The sequence below is a fragment of the Festucalex cinctus genome, chromosome 13, assembly GCF_051991245.1.
Source record: "Festucalex cinctus isolate MCC-2025b chromosome 13, RoL_Fcin_1.0, whole genome shotgun sequence".
NCBI classification, from domain to species: Eukaryota; Metazoa; Chordata; class Actinopteri; order Syngnathiformes; family Syngnathidae; genus Festucalex; species Festucalex cinctus.
The window spans coordinates 11,283,100-11,304,973 of NC_135423.1; the positions used below are offsets into that span (position 1 = coordinate 11,283,100).

At 38.2% G+C, this 21,874-nt stretch overlaps 1 protein-coding gene across 3 annotated transcripts in view; it reads right to left on the minus strand.

The window, feature by feature from the left end:
- dock10 (dedicator of cytokinesis 10) overlaps positions 1-21,113 on the minus strand; it is a 48,845-nt gene extending 27,732 nt beyond the window's left edge. For all 3 annotated transcript variants that reach the window (XM_077540773.1, XM_077540772.1, XM_077540771.1), the window contains exons 1-17: positions 20,732-21,113; positions 12,804-12,923; positions 12,338-12,427; positions 12,032-12,114; positions 10,121-10,193; positions 9,738-9,875; positions 8,560-8,694; positions 7,937-8,123; positions 7,574-7,659; positions 5,823-5,906; positions 5,006-5,164; positions 4,701-4,922; positions 4,522-4,644; positions 2,504-2,586; positions 1,351-1,473; positions 1,197-1,276; positions 933-1,120 (exon numbers count right to left, since the gene is read on the minus strand). In XM_077540773.1, the coding sequence (XP_077396899.1) occupies positions 933-1,120; positions 1,197-1,276; positions 1,351-1,473; positions 2,504-2,586; positions 4,522-4,644; positions 4,701-4,922; positions 5,006-5,164; positions 5,823-5,906; positions 7,574-7,659; positions 7,937-8,123; positions 8,560-8,694; positions 9,738-9,875; positions 10,121-10,193; positions 12,032-12,114; positions 12,338-12,427; positions 12,804-12,923; positions 20,732-20,890 (2,133 nt within the window). In that variant the 5' untranslated portion in view covers positions 20,891-21,113. The remainder of the gene's footprint in view (positions 1-932; positions 1,121-1,196; positions 1,277-1,350; positions 1,474-2,503; positions 2,587-4,521; positions 4,645-4,700; positions 4,923-5,005; positions 5,165-5,822; positions 5,907-7,573; positions 7,660-7,936; positions 8,124-8,559; positions 8,695-9,737; positions 9,876-10,120; positions 10,194-12,031; positions 12,115-12,337; positions 12,428-12,803; positions 12,924-20,731) is intronic.
- Positions 21,114-21,874: the final 761 nt, after the last annotated feature.

Consider the following 21,874-nt stretch of genomic DNA (forward strand, 5'->3'; position numbering starts at 1 on the left):
CGGTGACAGCTCAGTGCATTTTTCTTTTCATATTAAGAGCATTCTAATGTTCTGAAATTCTGCACATTTTTAAAAACTAACTAACTTAAATTAAATTTACTCAAAATTAACACTCATTTTGACACCCCTAGTTTGAACCAAACCGACAGTCAGAAACTTCTCTTTATTAAAAATATTATTTTACAAAATGTGGTCTGCGGCCCACTGGTGTTCCCCAAAAAACAGAGAATTGGTCCACAAGTAACTTTGTGGGTGTATTTTATGACATTGAATAACAGTGACAAAATTGTAAAATAGCAGAGGTGCATAAGTAATCGAGTACTTGGCCACTATTTGATTATTAAAATAACTTGTAACTAGGGCTGCACAATATATCGAAAAAATATCAATATCGCGATATTGACCCTTGCAATATGCATATCGCAAAGGCATGCAATAAGTTTTATATGGAATTTTATGCTTTTTATATGAATTTGACCAGTCAGATGCTAACTAAAATGTGCATCGCCATTCAATAGTTGAAAAATATCAAGACATAATTCAATTAACTAACTAAGATTACATTAAGCTGGCTTATTTTGCCACATGAAAAATGTTTTTCTTTCATTAGGTAATAAAAATGTAATTTCTTTCGGTACATGTTAAATATCGCAATAATATCGATAACGCTATGTTCAGCAAGTATATCGCATATCGCATGTTTTTGCAATATCGTGCAGCTCTACTTGTAACTAATTTTGCTAATCAATTAATTATTTTTGTAGTCATATCAGCTTGGGAAATCTGGAATGGTAGTCAGTATTAATCGTTTAATCAGTAAAACCCACAGTTGTTTTTTTTGTAAAAGTAAGAACATTTCCCTCGTCAGAATGTGACGGGAACTCAAAGAATTGAGAGCAGACAAATGGTTAGCATGATGACAAGTGTTTTACCTTGGCGAAGCTCTTCTGGCTGTCGTATTTGAGATGCTTGGGGTAAACGTAGATGTGGTTCCTGTAGACGCGGTATGGCTGAGTGAACTTGGTGGTGTCCTGGATGAACTCCTCCACCTCGACCGTGGGCTGCTGCTTGCTGAGATCCTCAAAAGGCTTGACGGGGACGTAAGAGGACGTCACACAGTCTAGAAGCACAAATACGACACATGAAGTAAGGGTGCTACAAAAGAGAGGAAAATGATCGCAAGTAATCAAGCATACTTGGAAGCTCCAGTGGAACGTAGTCCACTGTGATGTCCAAAGTCCCGGGAATGGTCTGCAGCTTGCTTGTCTTCTCAGCCCTGATTGGATGAAAATGTTGTAGGAACTTAAATTGTTTTGGAGAAGACTGACTGTGATGATGCTTGAGTGTTACCTTCTGTACTCGGACACAAGCTTAATCAGGTCTTCTGTGGAAATCTTGTTGCTCTCTTGTTTGAAGAGTGGCGAGAAACGAGACTCTCGGTCGAGTGCCCCCTGGTTGTCCTTGAAAAGTGACCTGGTTTACATAGGCCGGTGATAAAGTTATGTAATAAATACCGTATTTTCCGCACTATAAGGCGCACCTAAGAGCCTTCAATTTTTTCAAAAATCTGACCGTGCGCATTATAATCCAGTGCGCCTTATATATGGATCAATATTGAGCCGCAACAGGTCTCGCTGTCAAGACGCTATCGGTGACCCTGCATGATCGGTGACGTGCATGCGCAAAGATCCCGCCATCTTGGATCGCTAGCTAATACTAATACTTTACCTCAGAGAAAATAATAAAACAGCTGTTTATTCATTTTGGGAGTGAATGGAGTTGTCAGAAAGCTGGTTTGTAATCTATTAATAAAGTTTGACTGACCTATCTGACTGTTTTGTTGACATTCCCTTTAGCGCAGCACCATCTAATGGATGCATAACGTAACCCCAGCTTCTACTGTAGCGCCTTATACATGGAAAAAGTTTTAAAATTTGTCATTCATTTAAGGTGCGCCTTATAACGAGGTGTGCCTTATAGTGCAGAAAATACGGTAGTTACCACGGACAGTGGTGCCTTAACAATTTTAACTAGTTGCGTGCTTATAATGTAAACAACATGCCTCTCAAATCAATGTTGTTTTTTTCATAAATTAATATGCTACAGGTTTTTACAGCTAAAGGTTTAAACAGTTTGTGCATCATGATTTTACGCTCCAGTGCTTATTAACTTTGTGTGCTTTCTGGTGTGCACACTTTGGCCACCAGGGGGCAGTATATTACAAAACATGCACATGTAATACACAAAGAAGAGTTTCACAAATAATTGACATGGTAAGCTGTAGTAATAAAAGTACAGTGAACCCGACATACTTCGGTTCGGCACCAGCAGATTAACATTCCTTAATTTTTATCACATTTTATTTTATTTTTTTTCGCTTCTGAATATCATTAGCTGGTGTGTTTGTAAAATGCTTTTAGGTGTTGTGTCTTTGCTAGCGTGAAGCACATTGAGTTGCCTTGGTACATGAAATATTTTATGAGTTTTTATATCTGGTACTGACCTGATGGACCAAGCAAACGGCATTCGGTACTTTCCTAGTTTACAGCAGAACTGCTTGTTGGATTTTAAAATCTTCTGGACAATCTGCAAACATGATCATAGAAATATTAACAAGGTAGAGCTGATGATGTGGACCAGAGTATTGGAAAGCCAATGTAAATCAATTAAATAACCAATCAAGGCTTGGTTCTTTTCATTATGTCTAAGACATCTTCTGTGCTTCCAGTTTTGAAAAAAGAATGTCCCAGTGCTCAAGGCAAGCACCACCATAATAAGGCATGCTTGGATGAATTAGATGCAGAAGACCTTTACCCCGTCAAAAATCACTGGGATGAACTAGTACAATGAAAATGGTGGCCGGCAGCCTTGCTCTCAGAAGTTTTCTTCTAAAATCCCACAGCCACACGCAAGTCTTACCATAAAAAAGGAACTGTCATAGGACTATTTCCTCCCATTCAAAGTGCTTCATTAAAAATTTGAATTTGTGCTTGTAGGTTGTATGTCTGGTATTCAGCCTTTTACAGTCCTTATAAATGGGAAATCCCAGCTGGCAGTGAGTTATGGCCAGAACAAAGGATGATGTTAGAACAAGCCTTTTATGGGAAAAATATGCATGGAACTACGACTGCACAAAACAAAACAAAACAAAACAAAACAAAACAAAACAAAACAAAACAAAACAAAACAAAACAAAACAAAACAAAACAAAACAAAACAAAACAAAACAAAACAAAACAAAACAAAACAAAACAAAACAAAACAAAACAAAACAAAACAAAACAAAACAAAACAAAACAAAACAAAACAAAACAAAACAAAACAAAACAAAACAAAACAAAACAAAACAAAACAAAACAAAACAAAACAAAACAAAACAAAACAAAACAAAACAAAACAAAACAAAACAAAACAAAACAAAACAAAACAAAACAAAACAAAACAAAACAAAACAAAACAAAACAAAACAAAACAAAACAAAACAAAACAAAACAAAACAAAACAAAACAAAACAAAACAAAACAAAACAAAACAAAACAAAACAAAACAAAACAAAACAAAACAAAACAAAACAAAACAAAACAAAACAAAACAAAACAAAACAAAACAAAACAAAACAAAACAAAACAAAACAAAACAAAACAAAACAAAACAAAACAAAACAAAACAAAACAAAACAAAACAAAACAAAACAAAACAAAACAAAACAAAACAAAACAAAACAAAACAAAACAAAACAAAACAAAACAAAACAAAACAAAACAAAACAAAACAAAACAAAACAAAACAAAACAAAACAAAACAAAACAAAACAAAACAAAACAAAACAAAACAAAACAAAACAAAACAAAACAAAACAAAACAAAACAAAACAAAACAAAACAAAACAAAACAAAACAAAACAAAACAAAACAAAACAAAAACAAAAACAAAAACAAAAACAAAAACAAAAACAAAAACAAAAACAAAAACAAAAACAAAAACAAAACAAAACAAAACAAAACAAAACAAAACAAAACAAAACAAAACAAAACAAAACAAAACAAAACAAAACAAAACAAAACAAAACAAAACAAAACAAAACAAAACAAAACAAAACAAAATAAAATAAAATAAAATAAAATAAAATAAAATAAAATAAAATAAAATAAAATAAAATAAAATAAAATAAAATAAAATAAAATAAAATAAAATAAAATAAAATAAAATAAAACAAAATAAAACAAAACAAAACAAAACAAAACAAAACAAAACAAAACAAAACAAAACAAAACAAAACAAAACAAAACAAAACAAAACAAAACAAAACAAAACAAAACAAAACAAAATAAAATAAAATAAAATAAAATAAAATAAAATAAAATAAAATAAAATAAAATAAAATAAAACAAAACAAAACAAAACAAAACAAAACAAAACAAAACAAAACAAAACAAAATAAAATAAAATAAAACTGTTTCATAAAAATATGACAATATTGATGCCAAAATGTGGACAAATAAACCCCAAACACTTTCTTACCTTGCTGGAGTCTGTGTTTTTGATGTATGGCTCGGTCCCGCAAGCAATATTTCCCATCAGCACCTTCTCCACTCTGGCCACCATCACGATATCCGTGTGAGGGTTGGTCACAGAGAATATGGCCTACAATGACAAATGATTAATGACTGTTTATGAATGAGCCATATTCTGGTTGATACCTGTTTGGGAAAGCACAGCCAGTGTTCAAGTTCCAGGCTCGGATGACTTTCTCCGGACTTCTTCTCCCCGGGAGGGCACACGCCGTTCTCCTGAGCTCCACAAGCACTTCCTCCGAGCATCTGACGCACTGCCTCGTGGTTGAGGTCCACGTGGAAGTCAGCAGAAACTTTCCTGCCATCTCGAATGTCCAACAGTGATAACGACACGAAGAAGGGCTCGATCTGGTGGATCATACAACATGTAATAAGAAAAAAAGTGTCATTACATTCACTTTATTAATAAAAATGAAGAAAAAGTTCCTCACATTTGTGACAGGTCCCGTTTCATTCTCACTGATGCAGCCCTGCAGCATGAAGTTCAGCGATCGACACGTCACCATGAACCTTCTGCCTAATTTTTCCTCAAATGGACGCACTGCGGAGTTTTCACTCGATGAATGCTCCACTCGTGGGCTCCTCAGGACCTGCGGTTGACAGATTGCGGATTGTTTACTGGCCGTTATATTAGGTACACCTAAAATCCGTTGTTTTGTTTAACTGAGCATGATAATTCCCAGACAACTTTTTGTGTAGGTGCATCTCATGTGGTAAATAAGTACCGGTGAGCCTTACACATGCAACTCATGGAAGTTCTTAACTCATTTACTCCCAATAACGTATAAATACGTTTTTTTATTAAATGCTCTAAGTGTCCCAAAGACGTTTTTTTTGTTGTTTTTTTTTTGGGGGGGGGGAGGCTAGAGCATACAGAAGGCTTTAATGCAGCCTCTCAACTGCAAAGAACGGTTGCAGAAATGGTAGTTATTACACAAACGGCCAGCAGGTGGCAGTAGAGCAAAGGAGATCAACGAGGCCATGTAGAAAAAAAAGCTCAATTACTTACAATTTTAAATAGATTTGCGAAAAACTGATGAAACTTAGCTCTCTTCTAATGCTAATTGCTGCAAAAGAGACTTAATCTTTCTTTTGATAGGTTCCATGCTTTTATAGCAATAGAATACAATGTTCTGTGAAATCCAGTAAAACAGCCGGGAGCGAACGGGACTGCTTCTGTGAAAATGGCTGGGAGTGAATGAGTTAGTAATGGCAACATATGTATAGCACAGGTGCAGTGATACATACAGGTGTGTCAGGGTCAAGCGAGAAGAGATTCAACCTCTCCTCCCTCCGGGCGCAGCGAATTCCGTCATCCGTCTCTGAGATATACTGCACAAAAGCAGACAAGATAGGATAATTATATGACAGAAAACCATAAACCACATGGCTTGTGCGTGCTCGAAATAGGCAGGCACGTCTAAAATCTGCACCGTGAGCATTAGATTGCAGATTGCTTCCCTTGAAAATAAAAACAATTCTGATAATTTCACCGACGTAGCAATTAGTTGAGATACAAGCAATCATTTGTGGATTTCTAGTGCTGTTAGTTGTCATGTTTGCATGACTTCATTTCCTGTCCTTGTTATTGGATTGTTCACTTAAGGTTGTGAGGAAATCCATGCAACCATTGTAGCATAAACACCAAAATTATAAACATTACTCAGCTGTCTTGTTTGACCACAGCTAAAAGTATCAGTGGGGATCACAATTAGCAAATATTTAGACCAAGCTGAACTCTGCAGAATCTTTTTATACAAACAGTACTGCATTAAAATTGTAAAATTGATATATATATGCAATGACTAAACCCTTGAATCTATCTTCAAATTGTTGGAAGTCTTCAAAAGAATATTAGGGCCACACTTTACTCAAAGAAGAGATAACATTGTCAGAAAAAAAATAATAATGATTGGAAAATAACGTTTGAAAATAAATATCTATATTGGCAATAAAGTCAGCATTACCCAAAACGTGTAAAGCTATGTAAATTAAAATTCATTTATGTAAGAAGATATAGCACTAATAAAGTGCCATTTTATAACAATGACTGTTAATGGGATAAAGTCATAGTTCTGGGTAGGGATGGGCGAGTACCGATACCAGGTATCGGTATTGGGCCGATACCAACCTTTTTTCAAGTACTCGAGTACTCGTGACGCAGACGAGTACAAGCGACCGATGGCAGAGGGAGAAGACGTTAAGTAGGTCCTCCTTGCCTGTAACTGGCGCTAGCTTGCAGCAGTTTTTCACCAAAACCTCACCGGTTTGGAAATACTTTAAAATTGTAAATCTTAAACTAAAAGAGCATTTTTGTGAGCGTTAAGACTAGCTAAGAAGAGTGACTGTGCTGTTTTTTTTTTTTTTGGTCAAAATTAAAGGAAATATATTTGTTTAAAAATATCTTTTAGTGACTTTTTTTTATTTGTCAAAATGTACTACTGGTATCAGCAGTTGGTATCGGAATCGGTGAGTACTGAGGGTCTGAGTATCGGTATCGGTCTGAAAAAAAGTGGTATTGAACATCCCTAGTTCTGGGAGAAAAAAAAAAAAGATAGTAATGTTGCGCAAATAAAGTTATATTTTTACAAGAAAAAAGTCATAATGTAATGGAAATAAAGCTGTAGCATTAAGCAGAAAATAATGCAATACTATACAGACTTCAAGTTGCATTTTCATCTGAACAAATGTTTTAATTAATTCAAACCTTTAAGCGATAGAACAGAAGGTAGCATTCATGTTTGTGTAGTAATTATTTCTACATTATTAGATTACTTTAGCAAGAAGAATTATGAAATGATTTGGATTCTTGTAACCTCATATTTCCTAATAATTGATTGAAATCATTTTCGTTTTCATTGCAGAATTCCTCCATAAATATCAAGTCAAATTTCTAATCATATACTACAGTACAATACATTTTAGCTCCTTCAAAATGATTTTAGGACATAATACAAACAAAAAGAGGTGATTTTAGGGGTGAAAAAAAAAGTATCAACCTTAGCTAGCTCGGGGTTGATGCCGTTTTCCGTAGTATCTTCGTTCTCCTGTAAGCAACCATCGCTCAGTGACATGTCAAACACATCTGGAGGAATAACAAACAGCATCATGAACCATTTTAATTCTGCATAACAGCTCCAGCAGCACACTAAGCAGAAAAAGTGATGCATATATCAAATTCAGGATTAAATATGACTCTGAATGTGGCATTCATGGACTATAAAACAGTCAAATGTCTACTGCAATGTAATCGTTACGGCCGTGCAGCATTTCTTTCCCGCTGAAAATAACGATGTACGCTCAAAATGTAATTTACGGGTTGACTCATGGGAGTTGATGACATCAGCGTTGACAATCCTCACCTTGGCGATGGTCGGAGAGATCCAGACTCTTGCGGTCGGGAGCCGGCCCGTCGTGCGGCGTGATCTGCAAGATGCGCGTCAAGGTGCTGATCCACTCCTCCATGTCCTGCTCACTCTCCGCGGCCAGCACGAAGTATGTGACCTCGTTCATCTTCAACTCAAAGGCGTGCTTCCTCAAGCGGTTATTCTATGTGGACCATTCCAATATCATGAAAGGGGAGGTCAACCCAAAAAAATAACTCATATTTAAATAATACGGTATTCTAGTTCATATTTTGTTAGTGGAATGTGTGTTAAGCAGCAAAATCCAGAAGTTTTTTTTTTGTTTTTTATGTTTTCCATATCAGAAGGCGGCCATTTTGACACTTGCTGTGATTGGTCGTTGCCTGAGCCCTGAGCAACTGTGATGTCATCTTCAGTAGACAGCAAGTTGTAAAATGGCCGCCTCCGGAGATAGATAAAAACCGCTGGATTTTGCTGCATAACTCATATTTCACAAATAATATTAATCCGAATGTCATGTTTAGACTAGGGAGGTTACATATAACATATTATTGTCAAGAAAAGTTTAACGTACACATCACATCACATAATATCATCAATTAGTAAGATTTGGAGCATACCTGCACCACACCGGTACATGAGTCGAGGAATATGCAGCCTTTGGGTTCCTTAGAGATCTTCTCGTCTTTGTAGAAGTTCATGATGTAGGAGTTGTCGGTCAGCTGGGTCAGCTGGAAATATCTCCTCTTGAAGGACTTTGCGACGAAAACAAATACAATACAAGACGGTATGGTGAACAGTATGGTGAAGCTCTGCCTATCTGCAGTTCGCTATTTATGCCATACACATTCATTCCTTATGCTATTCTCTGAAACAGAAACAAACAATCTGGGGTCTGGGCATATTTTTGTATTAACAATCGGTGTCAAGGAAGTACCGTATTTTCCGCACTATAAGGCGCATCTAAAAGTCTTCAATTTTTTCAAAGGCTGACCATGCGCCTTATAATCCAGTGCGCCTTACATATGGATCAATATTGAGCCGCAACAGGTCTCGCTGTCAAGACGCTATCGGTGACCCTGCACGATCGGTGACGCGCATGCGCAAAGATCCCGCCATCTTGGATCGCTAGCTAATACTAATACTTTACCTCAGAGAAAATAATAAAACAGCTGTTTATTCATTTTGGGAGTGAATGGAGTTGTCAGAAAGCGGGTTTGTAATCTATGAATAAAGTTTGACTGACCTATCTGACTGTTTTGTTGACATTCCGTTTAGCGCAGCACCATCTAATGGATGCATAATGTAACCACCTCTACTGTAGCGCCTCATATATGGAAAAAGTTTTAAAATATGTCATTAATTGAAGGTGCGCCTTATAATGCGGAAAATACGGTATGTTGAAGTTATCTCGACAGTTTTGATGTAATTCTATTGACAAGATTTTATAATGTATATATATATATATATATATATATATATATATATATATATATATATACACACATATATATTTATTTTTATATTTTCTTTCCATTTATATTATTTATTTATTATATATTTATTTATTGTATATTTAATTGTTGATTTTTTTTATATTAGTTTTTATTTTCACTTTTATTCATTTACTTATTTAATTTATTTATTTAATTATATTATTTTGGCAGTTTTGGTCCTCCATACCGCCTACCCGCACATGTGTTAATAGACCAGGAACACAGCGTACTGCAAGGGCTGTTGACAATGAATAATACCAAAAAGATCACGCAAAAGTGCATGCCAAGTGTTGCGTCCTCACCCGGACGGTGATGCTATTGTTGACGGTGCTGTTAAAGTTGCCCTTGTAGAGCCAGCCGGACCGAAACACACCGATTCCTCCGCCTCCTCCTCCCCCTCCTCCACCTCCTCCTTTGGATGAGGATAGGGAGGTGGTGTCCTGCAAAAGACAAACACGCCCACACATCAAGTACATCCTCTCGTCCCGGAGATCAATAGAAGCGCAGGAGACATCCTCGACTGGGCCATTTGTCAAATGATGTGCGTAAACAATGATGAGCTCACTTCTCCATGGGAGTATATTTTAACAGCTTGATGGCTCCAGGATAAACTGATTTGAGCATCATAAAGCCAGGATGTTCCCAGCATATTAATGCATTGACTTTGAAAAAGGCCATTACCAACCTCATCCTTGTCCACGTCCTCATAGTCAATCTCAAAAGAATGGGATGGCAGCTTCTCAGCTTTGTATAATTTCCTAGAACAGGAGGAAAGGAGACGATATAAAAGAGGATGTGGAATTCTGATGATAAAGTATGCAAAAAGATTATTCAATTAATCCTCTCTGAGTGACTCTCTGGCTCCACGAAGTCAACAATAGATAAGCCCTGCTCTGTCGCTTTGCTTTGTGTGTGACGATGAAATGTCGAGCAGGCTTGCAGCTCACAGCGCCATTGCCGGAAAGACACTTTGCTAAAGGTCACGTGGTGGTAAAAGCTGTCGAAAATAACCGCCGCAGTAGGAGCATTTGTGGTGATTGCGGAGTGACGCAGGAATGCTTCCCGATTGGCAGATGGACGTCGCTGCAGTCAAAACTTAGCGGTAAACACCACATGCGTACGGTAGCTGTATATTCCTGCTGTCCAACGGTTTATACTCCATTTCACTTAGCTCGAAACGGATGTCGTTTGTTTAACTCAGTGTTGTGCTTGCGCAAACATGTGAGTATATTTTTATATGCATGTTTGGCTTTTGTCTACAAAAAAATTGGTTTAGGCCACTGGATACTGACATTTTGAGAAACTGGCAAGGTGAAGACTATTGATGATGTAAACAAATGGTGGGCACTCTATCTATGTGGCCAAAAATACAACAACAACAACGAAATATGGTGACCGTAGGTACTAGTTAGCCCCAAGGACAACATGAGACAGCCTACTGGTCTGTTCTAAAAATATCTCACCAGTTATGGAGCATCATGACTAGTAAAGAATTCAAACAGAAATGTGTTTTCTTGTTTACATATTTATTTAGTTTAACTTAATATGGTACATGTTTCTTAATGTGCTAAATATATAAGGCACATTTTATAAACATCCATTATCTTAACAAATATAAAACAGTTCAGATATTATAGCTTGCATGTAGCAATTATTAATGAAACTGTCTAAATCTAGCTCATCTGGAACTAACAAAATTAAAGATTGTGTTAAATTACTAAAGAAATAAATGACCTGGATCCATAAAATTGGAAAAATATGTCATTTTTAAGACAGGCATCCAGTGCAAATTTTTAACTCATTCACTCCCAGCCATTTTCACAGCAATTAGCATTAGAAGAGAGCTAAGTTTCGTCAGTTTTCAGAAATCTATTTAAAATTGTAAGTAATTTAGATTTTTTTCTTGATGGCCCTGGTTGATCTCCTTTGTTCTGTCTCCACCTGCTGGCCGTTTGTGTAATAACAACCATTTCTGCAACCGTTCTTTGCACCTGAGAGGCTGCATCAAAACCTTCTGTATGCTCTAGCATAAAAAACAAAACAAAAACAAAAACAAAAAAACGTATAAATACGTCTTTGGGACTACAAAATTACAAAAAAATGTATTTACACGTTATTGGGAGCAAATGAGTTAAAAATGTACTTTGTCACGCACTTGATAGGCCACAGATTTATTCATTTATCCATGTAGAGAATGTGTTTTTTTTTTGTTTTTTTTACCCATTAGCGATGACAGATTTCTAACCCATTAGTGTTGAGAGATTACTTCCATCAAAATCCAAATAATGACTGTGGGTCTGGTAATAAACTAACTAAAGGCATTAACATCTGTCTTCTCCTGCTTTAAATCCCCCTTCCGGTTAGTTCAGAGGTCATGTGAACTGACAGTGGCAACCCATGGGATAGAAAGTGGACATTCCTGTGGTTTGAATTGCTGGACTGTTTTGGATCAGTCCCATCTCAGAACCAACAGTCTCATACCCATGAAGCATTGCTTTGTCCTTGCACTCTCTGCCTCCTTTTTCACTCAACACCCACTGCCATTACATCGTGGCCTAATGGCATTTCAGGTTAATGGTGGCAACGTTATTATTACCTTGGCAGCAGGCGGTAGTCTCCAGCATAATCGTCATACTTGAACTGGACCACGTTCAGATCCGAGTTGTAATACTTGCAGGCCTGGCGGAGAGGACGGAGATGATGCTAATGCTCCAAAAAACACCTATTGTACCACTTAAAATAGGGAACTTTACAATTTGTACCATACATCGGCACATACACCTTAGGGTACATATTGCAATTGTCCAAAAATGTCTCAATATAATTAGAATGAGATGAACTACTAAGAACCCCACCACCACCGCCACCACCAGCGTAAACGTACGTGCAAAGTGCAACTGACCTGTCTGACCAGCAGACATTCGGCCTGGAGCTCGGCGCCCTCAGGAACAGCTGACCTGAGAGTACGTCTCTCTTGGGGCACTGTGGATACCTGTGGGGATAAGGACAGTGAAGAGATGCGTTACCATGGCAACAGTTTCTTCAAGAGGATGCACAAAATGGGCCGTCTTTCACAGATTTTGATTCATGAGCAGAATCCACCAGAGGAAAACCAGAAATGAAATCAAATCGAATTACTTCGAACTAAAGTAAATACAAATAATGTGCAATTATTGACTGCTGCCTTGCATACTGCATTGTAGACTTCGACGTCAAACATATTTCCACTCTCTTCAAGTGAATGCTTGCTGCCAGAATGCCTGCATATTCTACAAGGGAATTCCCTATCATACCCTCTGAAAGCTATGATATTATTAAGTGACAAACTTTCTACTCTGACTGCATTAACCACACGCACGTTCACTTACGGTGAAATCATTGTCAGGAAACAGCAGCAGCTCTCTAAGAGGGTCTTGCTTGAGCTCCGCTCCCAGTTCCGAGATGACGGCCTCATAGTCGAGTGGATCAATCAGCTTGGGCTTCTCTTGCTGCAAAACACACAACACAAAAGACATACTATCAAATTAATGTGTATATAGCCTGAATGCTAACACATCCTCTGCATAAAACGACTAATATTACTGCAGCTAATTGTGTGGCTGCATTATTGATGCTCCAACCTCTAGTTTCACAAGGTAATAACAAGTAACTGTCCTGTTCCAACCTCAAGACCACCAAGGCCAAGAATTGTTGCAAGTTTCTGTCGTAGCCTCTGCATCTAACTGGGACTTGAAATTTACATTATAAAGTCATCAAATATGTTGTGCCTTTTGCACATTGACTGATGTGAATGCAGTGACTCAGTGACAACTTAAAACATGGAAGCAGTCAATTATCCATATGCACGACACAATCTGACCATTCTGGGGGAAAAGTCATGATCTCAACATTTCCTGTGTGGTGCTGTGACATCATTAGGCCCTAAAAGCAGCACGCAGGAAGTACCCAAGTGGCTATTACCGCTGAAAACCAGCTGGGGCACACCCCAAAGCACTTGATGACACTGGGGCGAGAGAAGATATCCGCGCTGTACTTAATCTACCCATGATATGGTTGGAATTTCCTCACTGTACAAGAATACATATTACACTTGCACACAGCAACCACTCTGACGCAAAACGCGATTCCTAACATGAACTGAGAATGACACAAATATTCACAAAATTAGTTCGTTCGTTCCCCATTTTTTAAGTTCCACATTCACTCGCCACACACATTAAGTGTTGTAACTTAAAAAAAAAAAAAGTCTCAACATAGCAGTGTGTAATATTTGCACAAACTGGCCGGAAATGCTAACGTTGTGTTAGCGAGTGCCACTAGCCAGAAATGCAGGGCCATAAAAGTCCTGGTAAGCTATAAAAGCATGTATGCTAGATTGCAGACAGCCACAATTTATCCCACTGGACAACTTCTCAAGTTTCTCACCTTCAGTGGTTAACAATATTGCAAGCCCTGGCGGATACCTCTGAAGTTGTTTTAGCAATAGTGCTGCAAGCCAGAAATGATTGGATGTAGAAAACCATTATGAATCTCACTGGACAGCTCATCGAGTTTCCCATCTATTTTTGAGTTCTATTAACTCATTCACTGCCAATGACAACTATAGACGTCAAAATCCAATCAAACAGCCAGTGTTAATTTTGAAAAAAAGAACATTTAAAATTAAAATTTTAATTAAAAAATAATAATTTAGTTTTAGTTAGTCTTCTGACTAAATTGAATTAAAGCCTTAGTCATAACTCAGTACCTGATTGTATTTTAGTTTTAATCCAATTTTAGTCAACAAAAATAAAGAGCAATTTTAGTCGACTAAAATTGGCTTTTGGAGGCCGAGACCCAGTATGTGGTGTCAGTAAGACCAAGACCGATCACAAGAACGCAACGCCCGTGTTGTAGGGTAACAGGAATCCGTTCTACGCACGATGGTAGCACTTAGCAATTAAATTGTTGTCATCGTTATTCACAACAACAATGATTAATAACTATGAATGAAAACAATGAAAAACTAAAACTAACTTCAAATTTCTTGTCAAAATTTGCACTGGCTGTTTGCTTGGATTTTTGACGTCTATAGTCGTCATTGGCAGTGAATGAGTTAAATGGTTGGACTGGCCGGAAACTTCTACCTTAAAAGGTGTTTTAGGATACCACATATAAATGGTTTATTGGTGACAATACTATGAACAGAAGTAACTGTAAGATGAATGGGAGGTGTCATGCTGAGCCACATCTAATGTAAGCCAACAGAATTGTGGTTCAGTGATTACCCAAATCTACTAAATAATGTGGTACATGCGACACAATTACATGCGCAAAAACACTCACAGAAGATAAGGAAAGATGTAATACTCAGTGACTCAGACAAAATAGTTATTCAACATGTGTTCAAAAGATTACAGACCATCGCTTCTGTAATTCACAAAAAAAGCAGAAGACCGCAGAGGGCTGGAGGAGACTGTAGCCAGGAAGTTTGAGGAAGCAGAAGAAGCCTCAGTCTAGTTTGTTTGACATGTGTACAGTGCTGACTGGAGACTTTCGCCTAACACATATTTTTACCTTAATGGTCCAAACAGGCCTTCAGGCACTAAGAAAATTAACAGTGCAAGTTCACCCATGGTGACTCCAGTATTCCAACTGTTATGTTTACACTAATGTATAATGGCAGGATTAAAAAAAAATCAAAAAAAAAATCAATAGGCCTCTTTTAGCTGTCTGCTCCCCTGTTATTCATCCAGCATTCATATAATAAGTCAATAACATTCAGTTTATAAAGTAGCAGTCTTCATTAGCAAATGCCGCCATGTAATTACGAGAACGGTGTCTCCGTTGTTACCACGACAACTGCAGATCGCTAATTTCTGTTCTACAATATTGGTGGACCAGCCAAGACAAGTTGTGTTAGCATTAGCGTCACTAGCATCATAAAATCAGTAATTATTCATATATTGACTTCAATACTTTGCCAAAACGCTATGGAGTTATTCATCACAGTTGCTTTAATTAAAGTGGCATGTGAACAATATGTTCCTTTTTGGTTCTTTAATTATTAAAAAACAAACAAACAAACAAAAAACAAAACAAAAAAAAAACTTTGAACCATCCAACCATCTATGCTTTGGTAGACTTTCTAGAATCACTGATGAAGACTAATAACCAAGATTTACGAAGACCAAGCCATAACAATAACATCACTTATTTTATATTACTATTATTATTCTTATTATTATTATTATTATTTTTAAAAGAGTGATTTGGAGTGTTGCCATCCAAAGAGAATCTGAAGCAAACAATTTGAGACATTTAGTGAGCCATACCAGATTATTCAAGCACCAACTGTGAAATATTCCGATGAATTGATATTTTACAAGACACTTGCACATTTCACGGGAGAATGATTTTAAGGACACCTGCCTCAGCCTGTTATGTACGCATCATTAATATGGACAGTTGAATTTGCTTCTCGTCTTGAAAATAAAAATCCCTTTCGCTGTTGATTACTGGACTAGAACTGGACTCAATGTACTCCACCCACTTGAGGTGGGGGGCACTGAACTACTCAGTCATATTATCATGGTAACAGCCATTAAAGATGCCAAAATGGTGCGATGATTGGCAGAGGGGCCCTGCCAGAAGATACTAGAAATGCCGAAAGCAAGAGCTTATAAGAGGCAGACATCAAGGAATATATTATTAAATACATACAATACTCAACCTGGTGAAATCCGACCTCACGCGTTTACTCTTGATTTTTCTCCTTAAGGTGATTTTGCTCCTGAAGCTCATGATAAAGACTAAATAATCCAGATGGTCGAAGCAAGTCTTAAAAAAAGTAAAAATATATAACTATACTACACAAGTAAATCACACATCGCAGCGCATGTGCCTTATCACAAGCAGAACTGTCACCACGTTTCAACGCACGTGGACGTAGAGGAAGTTGTTACACGCACACACACGCGCACCAAGTTCCAAATTCCCCGGCAGAGAATATAAGATTTCAAATGAGATTGAGTTTTCAACCAACGAGGTGGTTAAAACACACACCGCATTAAATCATTATTGCCCATCAATGCGTTCATAAACGCAGCCACAATGAGAAAACTTTGTTTTAAAAGGAAGTCTGCGTTACAAGGAAAAACAAATCTGCAAAATGAAAGTTATTCTCGGATCTAAATATGCTCAGCACTGTATGGGCAGAGTCATAAAGCACTAGTGCACACACAGACACGCACTTCCTCTGATAAAACCTCAGAGCAGAACAATATTAAGAGGAAACAACCTCTGAAGATGGCTTAGAACACGTATCATGTTACATACTGTAGTGCAGTTTTGGTGCAAGCTTGTATTTAGCACAAGCGTGATATATTCTGTATTTTTTAAGGGAAAAAGAGCTGACTTTAATGTTATGTAAAATTTATTTTAAAAATTGATTACATTTGCTATATGGACGATAGTATGGAGTATCAGAAGTTAAACAAATCAACCAAAAATTTATGGGAAAATATGCACTACACCACAAGAGATGAGAGAGAGATGAGAGAGAGAGACTCATTCCACTACTCATTCCAGTTGCTACAACTAACTTCTTTCTTCTGTTTTGTCCTCAACTCATCAAACTTCTTCCTTTGATTTGCTTCTTGTCTTTACAATACTCCCTTGCTCACACCCTATTAACCTTTCAACGTTGCTCCTCGGCCTCCCGTGGTTGTCTCAACTCCCACTTAGCAGGCGTGAGGCAGACTGACGTTGCTCTTGACGAAGTACAGCTGCGAGAAGGGCACAATAACAGCCCATTACTGGCCAGCTTGCAGCTCAGGGATTCCCCACAGAGTAACTGGGAAACATTTTCATTGTTGCAGAATACATCAACGCGGAGAATTCAGATAGAGAGCCTAGAATGGAAACACTGGGGAGAAACCAAATGTGTTCCTGGTGGTCTGGATCATTGTCGAGCATATTTATTATTGCCCTACTAAAGGAAGTGTTCGGAGACGTGTCCCAAGCAGAAGAGCGGAGGTACTCAAGATGGATGGGGAGAGTATAGAGGAAGTCTAGAGGCATGTTCCATCTGCTTTCGATCATTACAACGCTTTATGAAAAAAAAAAATGATGAAACAGCAACTTAGTTTTCAACTTGAGCTATTCCTTCAATTCCATAATAATACAAAACATACATAAAATGTTCTAAATTACAAACAGAGGATTTATAAGCGCCATATATTTTTTTAATGACCCTGAAAGGTACTGTAAGGTGATGTAACTGATAACGCCAGGTGTTACATAGCAGTAAATAGTGCAATTTTATTGCATATTTGGATATAATGGCAAAAGTTTCATAATTCAACAAACCACAGACATCAGCTACCAAAATATTACATTATGATAAACTACCGTATTTTCCGCACTAAGGCGCACCTGAAAGACTTGAATTTTTTCAAAAGCTGACCATGCGCCTTATAATCCAGTGCGCCTTATATATGGATCAATATTGAGCCGCCACAGGTCTCACTGTCAAGACGCTATCGGTGACCCTGCACAATCGGTGACGCGCATGCGCAGAAGATCCCGCCATCTTGGATCGCTAGCCTATACTAATACTTTACCTCAGAGAAAATAATAAAACAGCTGTTTATTCATTTTGGAGTGAATGGAGTTGTCAGAAAGCTGGTTTGTAATCTATTAATAAAGTTTGACTGACCTATCTGACTGTTTCGTTGACATTCACTTTAGCGCAGCACCATCTAATGGATGCATAGCTTAACCCCAGCCTTTAGTGTTGCGCCTTATATATGAAAAAAGTTTTAAAATATGTCATAAAATGCTGAGTCAATGCGCTTGCTACCTTCTAGTACAGCATAGTCATGAAAGGCCCACTCATACTCAGATATGTTCCTGATTATAAAAGCTGAGATTTTCAACGTCAACTCCAGTTTACCATAGAGACTAAAGGGAAGACCGAAGACGTGAAAGGTTTATGGTGGGAAAGCGAGAAACAAGGGGAGAAACACAGGGAATGACTGTAAAAATCACACCGTGCCAAAACTTTAACATTTTTCCACTGGACTTGCAGAAACCTGGGACTTGCTTGGGGTGAAAAGAAAACCGGCGGTTCCATATACGGATACCTCACAGATGGACGACATACAGCATTGTTCTGGAAAGTTGTTTAAGTACATTCAACTTTATGTAATCCAATCACTGATTACTAGATCCACTTGGTGCTGCATGCATTTATTTATTCATTCAGTCAGTCAGTCTTCTTTCCATATGTCGGGAAAGTTTTCCCACAGAAACTAAATTCCTAATGTATGACCCCATACTTCACCACAACCCTCATTTCCGTCCTCCCCATTATACCTCTCAGCTGTGGGGCCACAACTGACATGCGATATACAGTAAAAAAAAATAAAAAAAATTTTAAAAAAAAAAATAAGTACAATTAAGATGCAGTCGTCCCTTTGTTTATCGCGGGGGTCATTCACATTTCACAACCACATATATTTAATATTTACATACAAGGCATTCTGACACTTCTATCCCCACATCCTAATAAACATCCCTTGTTTGCCACTTTAATTTTGTTGTACATGTTACAACACTAAAGATTATATTATATTCTATTGCCGTAACATTCTGTGTGGAAACATGATCACTGAAAAATCCTGCGATATAGTCCATAATCTGTAGGATAAAAATAGATATGTCCGATTTAAAAATACACGATAAAGCGAGTGTTACGTTCTGAGGTTGGATCCCAAAAGCGCAGACACAAATGAGATTTTAACTCTATTCGCATAACATAACACAACAAACTTCACTAGACGAGAAACAATGAGAATGCATCGGGAATCACGTGACGCCAAGCCCCCTTGGGCTGCGGAGATGCACCGAGGAACAGTGGTAATAATCCGACAAACACACACTTCTCGGTTTGGCTTAAATAGACAGTGAATTGATCGGAATGGCTGTGACTGACATGGAATTATGTGATTGGCTGTTGACCAAGTAAAGAGATTAAAGATTTTTGACATCACATAGCTCCTGACATCACATAGCGTTTATCCAGTTGAAACCAGATGATGGTTACATCAGTTCAAAACCGACACTTGACCTCACGGTCATGACCCAAACATGACCCTTGCTTGACCCAAACTTAACCCTGGCATGCCCCAGTCATGACAGCAAGACAATGAAAAATTAACAGTGTTATGACGAGGTATGACTGTACACACACTGTAAAAAACAATTTTGGAGAGCGGTAAACGTAATCCACAAAACTCATCTGAAAATATGTAACAGTAAAAGTGTTACTGACAAAAACTGAATCGAACATATGTAGAAAATGTAGTAAAATATACCCAACATCCACTAGTCTGCACCGCAATATACGCATGTGTCATCACTCTACGAGTTTTAACGAGCACATCGCTCTCATTTAGTGGGTGTAATACAGTTTGTCCCATTGGATTTGCTGTAACCCAACACTAGTAATAGTAATAAATTTTGAAATTGTGAGTATATTTTACTCAATTATGATTAGTAATTTGTTGTAGACTGTAATCAGAAGTCAACATATTTAAGTATTTCATAATTACCTCATTCACTCCCAGCCATTTTCACAGAAGCAATCCCGTTCGCTCCCGGCTGTTTTACTGATTTTGCAAGGCCCACAGAATATTGTGTTCAATTGCTATAAAAGCATGGAACCGACCAAAAGAAAGATTAAAGTCTCTTCTTTCATCAGGAAAAAAAGTATGTTTCTATCTGTTTCCGTTTTGCAGCAATTAGCATTGGAAGAGAGCTAAGTTTCATCAGTTTTTCACAAATCTATTTAAAATTCTAAATAATTGAGCTTTTTCTCTAGATGGCCCTGGTTGAGCTCCTTTGCTCTGCTGCCACCTGCTGGCCGTTTGTGTAATAACTACCATTTCTGCAACCGTTCTTTGCAGTTGAGAGGCTGCATCAAAGCCTTCTGCATGCTCTAGCATTAAAAAAACAAAACAAAAAAACGTATAAATACGTCTTTGGGACACTTACAACATTAAAAAAAACGTATTTACACGTTATTGGGAGCAAATAAGTTACGGAATTAATGTGATATTTAACCAAAATGTATATTTACCTAATTAAAGTGGCTGCAAATTGTTACCCTACATTTATTGGGTAAATTGTATAGGTTGTTTGTTTTTCAGTGCATGCTTAAAATGGATCCAGCCAATTAAGATACTGTACACAAAAACAGCACTCATGTTCCACCCACACATGCATTAGGCAGAGGTGCACCCGTACTGGTTACCATGACAACGATGGTCAGAGGTGAGCTGGCAGTTGTGTAGCCTTCCAGGGTGGGCGTTGCAGCATCCATTGACGCCTGGTCCGGCCGTGAGCACATGTAACCGCAGTCTGCCCCACCCACTGAACGTAGAAGTAGGACCACGCTGGCAGAACAGCCCATAATAATCCCTTGATGTTGACACTAACAGGTGGGCAAGTGTCACCTGGTTGCCGTGTCTTGTCCCAGTCAACAGAGGCGGCGGGCGAGTCCAGTAGCAGCCGCTGGTCCAGCCAGTGGTGCCGAACCCTGTTCAAAGCCTGGCAAGAATGGGAGACTCCATCCCGACTAACCCGCCTGCAACCATTCCCCCTTGACGAGCTCCCACAACTGCCCTGTTCCGGTTCTTACCGTGGCTATGACTGAGAATACACACAGCCAGCCTTGGCGTCGTCTCCCCCTATCTTCCCCTCTCTCTCTCTCTCTCTTTCTCACAGTCACACACACACATTGACTGCATCTGTGCACGGTCCAGACCAACCCAGCCCGACTCACCCAGACAAATGGCAGAATGCAATAAGCGTCAGATGACCAGAAGCAGCTGCTACAGTACACAAAAACCGACATCACTTTTCCTCACGGTCATTCTGCTGCACTTTCTTTGTGTATTCGCCCTCCCAATCCCACCACTCCTTACAGTTCCCCTGACTGTGCTTTTGGCGGGTGCCGCAGTGATGACTACACACCCTTTTGCTGCAGACGTAGCTTTTGAAAAAAAAAAAAAAAAAAAAAATGTGCATAGATTAGACTTAGTGGTGTGTTACTTCCCGTGACACATAAAGCTTACCCACTGTGCTCCAGACTGGAGGCTCTGGCAACATGAACACAATGTGAGGCTCGAGGGAGCTTGTTGCAGACTCGCAGAGTAGTGAGCGACAGAGCAGAAAGAGGAGGGAAAAGAAGGAGTGGGCGGCTTTATGGCTGAAGCATGCAGCATGTGGACGACAGAAAATACACAGAACAGTCCTGATGTCTGATTATTCAACATACACTCTGAAATTTTCATTCTCTCAATATTCAATCTGGCGTTCTTTTATTTTTACAGTGCATGGCTCCGGACACAGTGTGTTTTTGTAGAACATTAAAATACAGTGCATGATGGAACCT